Raw genomic sequence first — 13,941 nt, 5'->3', positions numbered from 1 at the left:
CGTGGCATCCTGTAGCAATACAATCCAATAATACAATCATACAAGTTTTCAGACTTATCTAATTCAAGAGAGTATCACTACAGAAAGACTATGGGGATTTGTCAGCTTGAGCTGGGTAACTATTAGCCTCAGGTTAGGTAGCTAGCTTAGCTTCAGCAATGGAGGTAGCTTTATGTTAGCTTTAGCAAAGTATCTAGCTTTATCTTAGCTTTGGCAAAGTAGCTAGCTTCATGTTAGCTTCAGCTAGATAGCTACCTTTGTTATCTTCAGCTTGGCACCACCTTGTTAGCTTCAACTAGTTTTAAGTTACCTTTAGCTAGGTAGCTAGCTGAATGATTTAACATGAAGGCTACCTTAGGAAAACATGGACTAAGTTACTGAAAGACTGTATTTAAGGAAAAGTAAGTTTAGCTAGCCATTAGCCACATCTCTTTTAACATTCCATTTTAATTACTTAAGTTCTGTATTCTTATAGTTAGCTTATATTTTTACCCATTTAATTAAGGTTTACTGCTTTTTTGTCAGTTTAATGTTCGATACCACTATGTTAAATATTATTTTCAAAAATAATATCAGGTCAAAATATGTACAGGAAACTCTTGTGCTCTTGTAGGAATATAGGAGAGGAGTTATCTTTATCACAGGAGATAAAACACTTAAAAGCTTTTATTCACTTTCTCTCTTGTACCAGGCTGCGCAGGGGCTATAACTCAGTATTATGGCATTCTTATAGCAATAAAAAAAAAACACACCATAAAGTAAAAATAATGGGAGCGACTTACTACCGACACACACTTGACGTCTGAGTGGAAATATTTAGGGACTTCTCCACCTCCTCCTCCTCCTCCTCCTCCTCCTCCCTCCCCTCATATCCTCAGTCTGCGGGCACAGCTGAGCTGCAGAGCACCTTCGGGGTGTTTGCAGGAGCAGCTGGAAAAGTTTCTTTGTTTAAATGTCTTTTTTAAATCGCCTGTTTGTGCTGCTGCCGAACATTTGGGCCATGAATCGGTAACCCAGATCGAGGAGCAGAGCCCGGCTGGAGGTTGATGTAAGTCAACACACACTTACCTTTTCACTTCATTTTTGTATGTTTTTTTTAAATCATGTTTGTCTCGCACTGATTGTGCTATTCTCTGTCTGTACCAGTCTTTCCAGATTCTGTCTCTGTCTCTCTATCTCTTCTGTCCTCATGTCTGTTTTTGTTTTCCTGGTAATTTACCCTGAGTAAACCTCCCATTTCTGGATATCACGTTCATACGCTGGTGTTGTTTTTCAGTTAAAAAAAAAAAAAAAACATGCCCATGCAGCAGCAAAACACATAAAAACGTGTTCAATTACGAAATTAAAAGTCAAAATATAAAAAGTGAATGTGCTTGCAGATGTCGTCCATTGCAAATGCAGTGGTGTGATTTGTATAGTACCAATTTTAAGGATCTGATACTGGATTTTCCAGCAAACTTTTAAGACAAACTTTATGTTTATTTAACTCATTCCGAATTAATGCAAATGTTTATCACTTATTAAGGTATTATTACACTTACATTGCAATTTCATTGTATGAATAAAAAATTGTAAAATTGATGCAGATAGATTAAACATGGCTAAGAAACCTAGTAATAATTAGATTTAACAGTATGAACAAGGAAGTAACGCTAAATGCTTGTCAAGAGTTGATCTACAGCTTTTTGTAACTATATCTCAGGGCAATGTTTGTCAGCACCACCATACTCAAGCTACAGGCTAAGTCTATGCAGTGGGCTAGCGTTTAACTGTTAAGTCCCCCTGTAAGTATGCTGCTGCCCTACATGAGGTCTCTCATAATGCCGAGAGTCAAAGTTACACTGTAGTGTTACCAAGTTCACGTAGCCCTTTGACTGTTCGCCACTTTGCTGCTTGGGTAAAAATATGTTGTTACTTTACAGCTGGAGGGATTCTCTCTGTTAGAGATGTACACAGTCTGTCAATCGACACACTCAGACACACACACACACACACACACACACACGCTAACTTTACAACCTGTTAGTCTGCAGAGATAACCTTTCAGTGCAGCAGATGACAAAGCAAAAGTGGCTACACAGAAACCTTTGGACGGGTGCACGAGAGCAGTTTCAACAGGACAAAGATGACTTTATTCTCTTTTTATGTTTTAAATCGGTTTGTCTGTGTTTCTTTTATTGTTTCATTACCTCATTGGAAGTTAGCAGTCTTGTAAATGAGGTCTCTGTCTTTTCACAGACACACACACGCATGCACACACATACACATTTGTAGCTTGTTTGTCCAGATTCTTTAAACATTTGCTTGATTGTGTTTGCAACGCATTCAAGTGATGAACCAAGAGGGTGGAGCTTAGCCCCAGGTTGTGATTATCAAATACAAATATCCAGTATCCAATTACCAAGATCTAACATTTAACATTTCAACCACTGAAAAATTCAAACACAGACACACTGAATTTGCACCAGCACCATAGCACAAGTCTCATTAACCATAAGATTATCACTTGGCTGCTGTGCTGCTGAAATTGTAGCAGAAATGTTTCCCTGTTTGAAACTGAACAAACCATGCAGTGAAACCGGTTGCCAGTCTGATGCTCAAACTACTGACAGCTTTGCCACCAACATATAGAACCTAAGCATAGACCTGTTAAAACTTACAGTACGGTAAAACAGAAGAGGGCTTTCAATATGACTTTAGCAACGTACAAAAAGCTGAAACTTTAAGAGATGGTTTAAGAGAAGATGTTGTAATGATTCCACAAAAAGCTGGATTATCATTCACAACTCTCTAAATTCACACAAAATCTACACAACATCAGGTGGTTTGATTTCCCCGACCGTCTTTGCCCCAAAGTTCAGAAGTTAAGCTAACTCAAAAACGTGACCCTGACCCTCAAGATTTGACCTAACCACCGAAAGCTAGACTTTATAATTTTTTGGACAGTACTTCCTTTGTGAATGCAGGTTACACACATGCTGGAAGCCTCATACATTGTGTACACTACATGCAGGTTAAGGTACTTTAAACACTGCTGCCATTCTGTGCGTCAGAAACCGGTCAGATGTGTTGCCTTTGTAAAAGATTTGTGGGAGTACGTGTGGAGCTTTCTCTGTTACACTCCCTCAACAGGCCTTTGGCTTCCAGCTGTCGTATAGTAAGTGTTTAGCGTCAGTGAAAAGAGATGTTTTTGCTGTTTTTGAGATGGAAATAAGTGGGTGAGGTCGAAGGGTATCGAACAAGCTGTCTGTGATTACTGTCCATTGTTTAGCGGTTAGGCTGGCTATTGTTTGATGCCAGTAGGTTGTCTTTCTCTGCAGTACAATGATTTAAACACACCCACACCAACTTAAAAGAAATCCTTTCTTTTCCAGTCTTCTGACAGCAGTTTTGACAGTGTTTTCAGCCTGATGTTATTCATCCAACCAGTGCTGCTCTCCACTGTTTCAGCCACAGACGTGAATGAAGAAAAACAGAGGCAGAGATATGAGCGCTCACACTGTTGCCTGCAGTGAATTTCCCTCTTTTATCTAGCAGCAGAAGTGTAGCCAAACTAAACAGGATAAATCGCAATATGTGTCTAAAAATCCAGACGTCTACATCATCGTTTCCAGTTCACACTGATCTGAGCCTAAACAACAGGAAAATGGCTGAATTTCTTTATGTTTGTTGTTTTATTTATTGAGATTTTGGCACCAAAGTGGGTTCTTCTTCCCTGGGTTTTCTTTTGAGGAAGTTTCAATTTAATTAGATGAATTTAACCAGAGTAATCCGGTTGAATTTCTGTGAGCTTTACCTCTATATAATGCTGATATTAATGGTTAAATTTCTGTGGTTTCTGTGTTTGCTCAGTGACTGAGGAAGAGGAGGAGGGATAAGGAACAAGATCTTTAACCAAGTGACTGTGGTTTTGACAGAGCAAAGCCCAGCCAATGAAAACGTGCTGTTCATTTAGAAACAAAAGGAGAACACTGAGGAGTAGGGCTGTGACCGCCAGCATCCCGTGTGTCAGAGGGAAGGAATACTGATGCCAATCTGCCTTGTGATTGGCTGGAGTGATGGCAGTCACCATGAAGCAGAAGCTCAAAGGCGGCAGAAGGATGTCTGGGGTCATAGTCCCACCGGAAGGCGGCTGGGGTTGGATGATCGTCGCTGGCTGTTTCCTCGCCACCATCTGCATCCGGGCAGTGACCAGGTGATTTTGTGTGTGTGTGCGTGTGTGTGTGTGTGTGTGTGTGTGTGTGTCAGCCCAAACTGCCCTCACTGTCATGGTGTAAAACACAGAGCAGTCTTTAGAGTTTAATATGTTGCATCATTGTCAGAACAACAGCTCCCTACAGGTTTCAGTTGTAAGCTTTTCAGTCCAGTAAGTTATAGCTCTCAAAGAGGAAACTGCAATTCTTTTATATCATTCAGCATTTTTTGTGTGAACCACAGAGGTGTGTAGGAAAGTAAAGACATAAAAAAAAAATACAAGCGCTGGGTTCAAACCGAGGACATCATGATTGCATAACATGCGTTTTACACCACTAGTCCATCAGGACAGCCAAACGTTTGATAAAAATGACTGACTGATCAGTTCAAAGCTCTTTACTCTAGCATATCAGTACGTCCATGTGACAGAAAGATGTCATGTATCTAATCATAATAAATGCAAGAACATTTCATTTCATCTGGAACCACATGAGACACATAAATGACATTTTCTGGTCCCGGTTTCCTCGTATCAAAAACTGCTGAACAGGATTTAACCTCTGCACAAGGAGATTTTTAGCTTCTGGATTAGTGGTACTGTACAGCATACAGCTGTGACATGCAGCTGTTCTTAACACTGCTTCATGTTCTCAGCTTTGACCATTAACACCTCCATGTTATTACTTGGCAGGACTCCATCCCCACTCAGCACGAACTTTTAAGCTGCTAACCTATGTCAGCAGCCACGTTGTCTTTTTTCCACAGACTTTGAAATCCTGCTGAGATGTTTCCACGTTTCTAAGTTTGCACAGGCAGCACATTGTCATCACAACTCAGCCAATAACTGACATTGATTTACATTAAAAGTTCACTCTAGCTTTCAAGTATTATTTTTGCGTTAAAAAAAATGAATTCTGTATAGATTAGGTGTAGAAATATGCTTTTTGGATCAACAGCATGTGCACACGTGGTGCAGGGACAGAATTCTCACCCACCCAGTAGCAGTTTTTCCAGCTTGAGCACAGATGGCTGTTTTTGCAGGTGTGAGACTGGTGAGGGATCATGTTGTTGACACTGCACTGGCGACTTCTTCTAGATGTCCAGGGTGTCTGCACAGAGGACAGTGGGATTTGGGGTGGTAGTGTGAATTTCCTGTGCTGCCAGTTACAGTTCAGCTGTAGAGTTAATAGTGTGACAAGGACCATAATTAATAGAGATGCTCCTTATTGGGGTAGAAATTAATTTCACAAATTTCAATGACTGAAATTAAAAAGAAATCTTTAATGACAATAACTTTAATAACCACAAAGAGTTTGTTTTCAGTGGAGCATTTACAAAAAGAAATATAAGATTTGACACAATCACATTTTGAGTTAAAAATCTTAATCTACAAGGAACCTGTAACTGTCAGATAAATATACTGCAGTAAAAAGTTCAATATTTCCCTCTGAATTGTAATGAAATAGAAGTATAGAGCTAAAAAAGACTTTAGAAAAACTTATGTAACGTATGTACCTCAAAATTATACTTGAACACAGGACAATTGTGGTTAATTTTACTGTCTATGATTTGTAAGTGATGGGAGGAGGGAGCTTGGACAATGTGTTGACCATGTAGTTTCTGGAGTGTCTCTGCTGTTGGACTTTTCCCATTTAAAATCTAATCTAATCTAATTAACCCTCATAAGTCTATATTTTGTAATAGTTAACGCAATCCTTGATTAAATAAAGGAATAAAATCTTAAGCTTGTAAAACTGCAGAACAGATCACACCACTGCTTTTTGACCATTCAGCTTCTAGTTTCACCTTGTTGTCGGCCTTTGCCGCCTGCCATTAACATTTAACTTGCTTAGCAGGGAGAATTAACATTCCTGGCGCTTATTCTATGTGTGTGAGCATGTGTGTGTGTGTGTGTGTGTGTGTGTGTGTGTGTGTGTATGTGAAAGAGAGACAGAAGGGACAAAAGGTTTGCATATGAAGCAAACATTTCACACATTTCAGTCTGCAGTCTCACAGAGATCATATGGTAAAATCGTTATTACAATTATAAATGTACTATTTTGATGTTAAAATGTTAATCTTATGAATGAAATGAGTGACTGGGATTTTTTTTTTCCATGGTGTGTTCACAGCTCTGACCTGGTCAAATACCATGAGACCAAGGAGTGCTCTGTGGCATTATATAATGGACAATGAGGGTCATAAATAAAGGATCACAGAGTACAGAGACCTCAGATTGTTGTGTATGAATGACAGTCATTAACTAATAAACCTGTCACTCAAGTCTAGTTTATGTGACCTAAATCATCTAATAATTATTGCATCACGCAAGGGCTCAAAATCATGACATACCAGTAAAAGGTTATTTGAATGGTGACCCATTCTGATATAAGACACTTGTTCGCCCTGACCTGCAGACACACCTGTTATATCAGCTGTGTCTGTGCTTTAATGACTGAATGAACATAATAAATCTCTTTTAAAGTCGTTATAAAGGAAACCCTGCCATATAGTCTTGCAAAACCTAGTGTCACCAGTTTGTCACCCCCTTTAAAGTGGTACTCTCATGGATGTGTTTCTTAATCTTCTCATACTAACTAGTCTAACTCCAAACAAACTGGATAATGTGGCATGTTCTGTGCCACAGAAGGTTTTTACTGAGAGGGAGCTTCCCAGACAGCGACAGCACTTCAACAACAAATATATAAGCTTTTATAAGAATCGGTGAGCCATAGAGAAAAGTAAGACTGTTATGTTAAAATGCACTAAATCTAACCTCCCCCTGTCTCCGTCTCCAGATGTGTTTCCATGTTCTTTGTGGAGTTCCAGCTGCACTTTGAGAAAGATTATTCCACCACCGCCTGGATCCACAGCCTGATCGACTGCACCACCATGCTTTGTGGTAAAACCATAAGTACCAGTATCTGAAGGCAGATCAGTGCTGCATTTTGACCAGATTTGGCAAAGCAAATTTACTTACTTGTTTGCAGGGGATCCCATTTGTCTGTTTGGTGAAGGGTTCAGTGATTCCTTAACACAGAGCAGAGCACAGCCGAGGAGAGGGTGATAGTTGCTGATACCAGTGAGGGAGTCTGTGTCGAAAATATAGTTGAAATGAAATACCAGACAAAACATAAAGACATCTGGACAAAAAACGTAGAGTATGGTTGCATCAAAACTGGAATGCAAAAACATTGATCAGGAAAATGATCCACTCTGTAATCTTCTCAGGTACAAAGAAATGACCACTTCTATTATACCATGCATATGCATAAATTGCGGGGTGAATATAGAGGCAACTGTTCAACCAGTGAAATGAGAGTAATCAGCACAAAATGTCTTTCCAGCTCCTCTGGCTGGTTTCCTTGGGAGCCGTTTCTCCTGCCGAGGGACGGTGATTCTGGGAGGTCTGCTGTCTGCTACTGGTCTGATCCTCAGCTCCTTCGCCACCAGTCTGGAATATCTCTACATCTTCCTAGGCATCCTCACAGGTACACAATCGCATCACCTCCCATGATACCTGGCCACTTAATCAGTATCTATCGTTATGCAAGCACTCTGTTAGTCCTCCATGATGCTGTACACATAATATCTATCCTCCACAGCAAGATTCAAAAACAACACAGGGATGGAGGACGGAGAAAGATCAGATGGTCCCTTGAACAGTGTGTGTTACATCTGATCAGTGCTGTTTAAACTTTGGGGAAAATAAACAATTGCATGTCTTAACTGATTTAAACATGTCAGACAGGTGTCCCTGCTGATTTTTGTGGCTACAGATTGACATTGGGTGTGCCTACCATTTTATAGTTGATCTTAAGTTTTCTCCACCTCCTACACAAGTTAAAAATCAACAAAAGGCAATAATGGTGTCAAGGGTGACCCAGGCCCTGCGCTGGGTCATCTCAGTAGCACCCTCATTTGGCTTGGGAGGGTAATTTCTTTACCCATTTATGTAAGAATACCTCAAAGTCTTCATTATTACATCATCCAAGGGAAGTTTGTCTTACTTCATTTTAACCTTTGAAAACTGCTGTTACAGTTCTTATCTTATTCTCATGAGTACTGAACATGTTTTTTTTGTGTTGAATCACTTTTTAAAACTTCCCCACTGGACTTGAAGTATCATATTTTACAGTCCTGTACATGTTGGGGCCTGGAGCTGGGAATGACGTCCCACAATGAGTTCATTTTGTTCCAGTACAAATAGCTGTTTTTTTATTGTTACCAGTACCAGTTCATAACAACACATTTTTGTGCATACTAACACTGTAGCAACATGTCCACAGATAGAAGTTGGACAGTACTGTGTGTACGACTGATGTAATGAGACACAAATAAGACAGAGGTACTAATAATAAACAGCTTTCACTTTTCTTTATGGGCAGAGCAGCCATCTTGGATCTTGAGGTCAGGGTTGGTGAGGTTCTCCCGACTTTTCGAGTCGTAAATCTGACTTTAAGGGGCATTCCAGTTGAAATTCTGACTTCCCGATTCAAATGGAACAATATATTGTATATATAATGATATTTCATGCTCCTGTGGAAAGCATCTGCCAAGTGAATGCAATTCAATGCAGGTATAGCAGAATGTATGTAGGTGTCCTGTCTTTTTGACAACCCGAAAAACTTCTGTTCAGATCTGGCAACATTTGGCAGGTTTTGCCAAACTGCAAACCGCTTTATCCATCCTCTACAGGTCTTGGCTTTGCTCTCAGCTACACACCAGCCATAGCGATGGTTGGGAAGTACTTCAATGAGAGGAAAGCTCTGGCCTATGGCATCGCCCTGTCTGGTAGTGACACCTTTTACTTACCTGCTGCTTTCTTTTCTTGTCATTTATACCTTACTTTCCCATCTCCTCTCTTCTACTCCTTCATTATCCTTTTTCTCTTTTTTTTCTTACACAATTCTTTAACTTTTCTCTAGTCTGCTTGTAAGTTCCTCTCCCTTCTCTTCTTTTCTACTCTTCTCGTCTCATTTCATCCCATCAAATCCAATTTCACCTCATCTTCAGGTAGTGGCATCGGGACCTTCATCCTGGCTCCTGCAGTCCAGATGCTTATAGAGCATTACTCTTGGAGAGGAGCTCTGCTCATCCTGGGAGGATTTGTTTCCAACCTGTGTGTGTGTGGCGCTCTGATGAGGCCACTGGAGCCAAGAGGAGGTCAAAGGTAAGTCCTCAGCTCCTTTGTTTTCAGGTCCAAGAAAAAGGAAATTACAGGGAAGGGGACTAATTAGAGTCTGTCAGGTACAGGTACAGTCTGACAGTGGAGACATATTTCCATATGTTCTACTGCAACTAAAGATTATTTAATTGCTGATTTGTTTATCAGTACTCTTTTTGATTAACCTGTTAATCTTTTCATCCACCAAAAGTCACAAAATGATTAAATATGCCCTTGATAAGTTCCCACAGCAAATTCCAAGGTGCGCAAATGTCTTGTCCAAAAAACAGTCCGAAACCCATATATTTCATTTGGAATGACATAAAACAGAGGAGAGCAGCACATCCTTAGGACAACAGAAGGGTTTTCTGTTTTGGCCTGATAAATTCTTATCACATATTCAACTAATTATTTACATGAATAATCTGAGATTTTGGGAAATACATTTATTTGCTTTCTTGCCCAGAGTTAAATAAGAAGATTGATACCACAACTTATATCTGTCTGATCAATATGAACCTGGACACAGCAACTGATTAGCTTAGCTTAACATGAAGACTGGTGACAGAGGGAGACAGCTAGCCTGCTTTTCTCTAGAGCTCAAAAATACACTTTCAGTTGACACCTCTTGAGCTCATTAATTTACAAGATATATCTCTTTTGTTTAACCTGTACACAGTTGTGGATCAGTGAGAGGTTCAGAAAGTCACTGCCCCCTGGCACATATCCTCCTAAACAAACGAGATATAACTTGTTAATTAGTGATCTAAAACATATTTCCCAAAATCTTGAACTAAAATATGCCTAATTCAATTTGTTAAACTATTTCAACATAATTTCTTCTGTTGTGTTTTCTTCTATCTAAAGGATATGGGAGAACAACATGACTAATGTGGAGCAAGACATGACAACTGTGCTGGACTCCAAAGACACTGAACAAGTACCTGCTGATTGCAGCCAAATAGAGCCAAAGCAGCTGGAAAGAAACAACTTAAAGGATATTCAAGAGCTACTCATAGCCAACGGAGCGCTCAAAAACATTGGGCTTGAAAACAACAGACTAGGTCAGGGGAACATAACACTGCTTTCAAGACCAACAGATTTGAAGATAGCAGAATGCATTTTATTTAGCAACAAGCTAACAGAGACAATGCTAGGGGAGGTCAAACGCTCAGATTCTAAATCAGTAAATGGCAGCACAATTGAAGATATGAAATTGGTGGAAAGCATGAACTTGAACAATAAGTCAGCTGACATGGATGCTAAGAGAGAAAACTCAGGAATGATTGAAGCCAAACCAACAGATGCCCCTCAGTCAGATAAAGCTGTTAGCCCTCCTCCAGGGCCTCTAGTGAACACAAAAACTTCGTCCAGAGGTAGCCGTTTTTGCCCCGTGTCAAAGGAGGAGTTTGGATTTCTTCTGACACCCGACTTCCTGATTCTGTCTGTGTCCTTCCTGTTTTTGGCGTACGGCTGCAGCGCTCCAGTCGTTTACCTCGTCCCTTACGCCCTCAGTGTTGGGGTGGAGCACCAGCACGCTGCCTTCCTCGTGTCCATATTTGGAGTCAGCGGCATTGTGGGGAACATCACCTTTGGATGGATCACGGATAGGAAGTAGGGGTGTATGCGTGTTTTGAGTGTGTGTGACAAATGGCAGGTATTTAATTAAGCCCGATACTAATAGATTTTCTTCCCTCTAGGTGTCTGAAGAAGTATCGCATGTTGAGCTACATGGTGGCGATTGGCATGGAGGGCCTCTGCTGTATGTTCATCCCCCTCCTCCACTCCTTCTCCCTCCTGGTCCCATTTTCTGTGCTCTACGGGTACTTTGACGGAGCATATGTAGCGCTCATCCCAGTGGTGACTTCTGACGTTGTGGGCTCCACCTATCTCACCTCCGCTTTGGGTGTGGTCTACTTCCTGCATGCAATCCCCTACCTGGTCAGCCCACCAATAGGAGGTAACTGTTCCTTCATTTATTCGATTATAAAATTTCTACAAATTTTGACCAAATGTACCCTACTGAAAGGGATGAAGAATTGTTTCCATTATCAATAAATCTGGAGACTATTTTCTTGATTAGTTGATTCATGGTATGGTCTGTGAAATGCCAGAAAACAGCAAATAATGCCTGTTATCCTTTCCTAGAGCACAAGTTGATGTCTTCAAATGTCTTGTTTTGTCCAATCAACATCAGATTTTTGGTTCAATTTTTAGTTGAAGGATTAATTGATAATGGAAAAAGAAGGTGCAGACTAATTGACTAATTGTTACAGCTCCAAAGGGATTGACCTTTTGCTCCTTGTACCATCAGTGTCTGCTTGTTTTTGTTCCGTAAATCAATGAATCTGATTTCCTTTCCATTTCTCTAGTCATGACATCCACCATTACAAAAAAATATTTGTGCATAGTTTTGTGCATAAACTGAGAAAAAACAAGGAAGGGACATGTTGAATCCTGGAATCTTGGAGCCAGATAGTAAATTTGGTCTTGACCCTTCCTGTCTCTCTGTCTCCAGGTTGGTTAGTAGACAGGACAGGCAACTACGCAGCAACCTTCTTCCTCAGTGGGGCTTCCTTCATGTTCAGCTCTCTGGTCCTAGTAGCTACCATGTGCGTCAGACGCTGCCGGAGGTCCAAGTCTAACTCAGCTGCATAGTTAAGTTCCAATCACACTGCTGCTGCAGCTGAGCAGGGCATCATATGATGTGCCAGTCATGATGCTGCCTTTCCATCTGCGCTGATGTGCACCTCACCACTGCTGGGGTGTGGATTTTATCAAGGAATATAACACGGGTGCTATTTTGATGTGAATCATTTGTCGCTGATTTGCTTTGTGCGTAGGTCCCAGAGCTCAGGTTCAACAACAACAGTGCCCAGAAGAACAAACGACCAAAGAACCTGTGCTTTCTTTAAAATAACTACTGTATGTTGTGACTTTGAGACACAGATCATGTCATAATGACTTATTTTTAGAATTTTCTTTTTGTTGTTAAATGTGGATATTTGTTTTGTCAAACCAAAGGGCTTTCTCACTTTGTTCAAGCCAAAATTTGCCATTAACACTCACAAGCTTTAGTGAGCTTTCCAATAACATGGGGCTGTACAAACTGTTCACACCAATTTAATATTGATTATCAAGCGTTGCTGTTATGATTTAAACTGTTAATTGAATTGTTTCCAAACCTTAATTTCCAAAGCTCTCATCTTCCCAAATGATTATGTTTACCAGTTCATCACTACTACTTTGATTCAAAACATCATCAAAAATAATGATACTCCAGTTCTAGTAGACATTCTGTAACATTGCTTATGTGATTTCTGTGTTTGCCTCACTGGCTGTAAGTTTGCTGCTGTGTTTGTGTCATATCAGAGGAAGCAGAAGAATGTTATTCATTTGCATGTATAATGAACATGTAAATAAAGTGATATTATTTTATGGTTAGTGGCAGGTGCAGAGGACCAAAATACTGCAGACACACTTTTGCTTTTCATTAATAGTGAGATGAAAGGCTGCTGACCAAATAAAATGTTAGTGATAGACAGAGAAATTCATTGCTTCTTCTCAGTTTACCATGAACTTATAATCAGTCATTAACAAACTAAAGTGGATATTTCTCTTCAAGAATGTTTGACTGTATTAATGTGAAAACAAATAGTTTTTATACCTCAAATTATCACTAACTGTGGTTGTAACAATATGAAATTGTCTTTTTAGCTTGTGCTCCTCCAGAGCGTGCACCACTGGAGCTGGTCTCCAGGTATAAATATTTGGAAAAAGCAATATATATATCCAGTGATTAGTGATACAAGTGATTACTTGAAGGACATGAGAAGAAATCTAGCTAAAAAAAAACATACGTAACATTTATTTGATTTAAATTTTGTGATTTGATTTTATGATTTTAATGTTTACTTTGCCTGTGATATGACTTGTATCTCTATACATTAATATTATACACATATCAAAAGATATCAGACATTTCAAGCAAAGAAAATGTATGTGTCGGCCCTCAGACCAACACGTATCGTGTAGGCTCATCTTTTTGAAGGTTCGCAACCAACCAAAAAGTACAAATGACAACCTGCAACTGTAACGCACAAAAACATTTTCCTTGCAGTATTATGTACTAACTTTCACTGTGTAATCCCTTACAATGACCTTTAACCTCTTTGACAATAACATTTAAGATATTACTCCAGACCATGAGACTCTATGATGGTTGTGCTTCGTGTGTGTTGATCAAATCATGACACTTATGATGTAATAAATGCAATTAAAATATGTTCAGGCAGTACACCTTTGTGTGGAGTTGATGTGATAGTTTTGCCAAATAAAGAAAATCATATTTATCCAATCATTCTGTGTTGTGTATACCGCAAGTGGCAAACTGCCTTGACGTCACTCATTGGTTCGTGAACTGCCGTTTTGAAGCCTCGAGTTTGGCCAGAGACTAGAGAAACCGAGACGCTTCATTTCCATTTATTTCCTGCATCTGTATCACGTGGGTTTCTCCACCTCCCCGCCCCTTTAGGAGACCGGAAGCAGGTCTGAGTGTATTCGTTTCAATGGGTGAAGTG

General features: G+C 39.9%; 1 protein-coding gene across 3 annotated transcripts; it reads left to right on the top strand.

Moving 5' to 3' along the window:
* The first annotated feature begins 913 nt into the window (after positions 1 to 913).
* LOC111227424 (monocarboxylate transporter 12-B-like) lies at positions 914 to 13,687 on the top strand. Of its 3 annotated transcripts, none has more exons than XM_022752887.1 (9): positions 914 to 1,048; positions 3,918 to 4,195; positions 6,993 to 7,096; positions 7,542 to 7,685; positions 8,893 to 8,988; positions 9,211 to 9,367; positions 10,229 to 10,975; positions 11,062 to 11,321; positions 11,880 to 13,687. In XM_022752887.1, the coding sequence occupies exons 2-9, from the start codon at positions 4,059 to 4,061 to the stop codon at positions 12,017 to 12,019; spliced, it is 1,785 nt and encodes a 594-aa protein (XP_022608608.1). In that variant the 5' UTR covers positions 914 to 1,048; positions 3,918 to 4,058; the 3' UTR covers positions 12,020 to 13,687. The 3 variants fall into 3 exon arrangements, with proteins under 3 accessions (XP_022608608.1, XP_022608606.1, XP_022608609.1); XM_022752885.1 differs by having other exon boundaries at positions 3,853 to 4,195; XM_022752888.1 differs by lacking the exon at positions 8,893 to 8,988 and having other exon boundaries at positions 3,853 to 4,195.
* Positions 13,688 to 13,941: the final 254 nt, after the last annotated feature.

This window comes from Seriola dumerili, unplaced genomic scaffold, assembly GCF_002260705.1.
Source record: "Seriola dumerili isolate Sdu_G_001 unplaced genomic scaffold, Sdu_1.0 BDQW01000187.1, whole genome shotgun sequence".
Classification (NCBI taxonomy): domain Eukaryota; kingdom Metazoa; phylum Chordata; class Actinopteri; order Carangiformes; family Carangidae; genus Seriola; species Seriola dumerili.
This window is presented reverse-complemented; position numbering and strand designations above follow the sequence as displayed.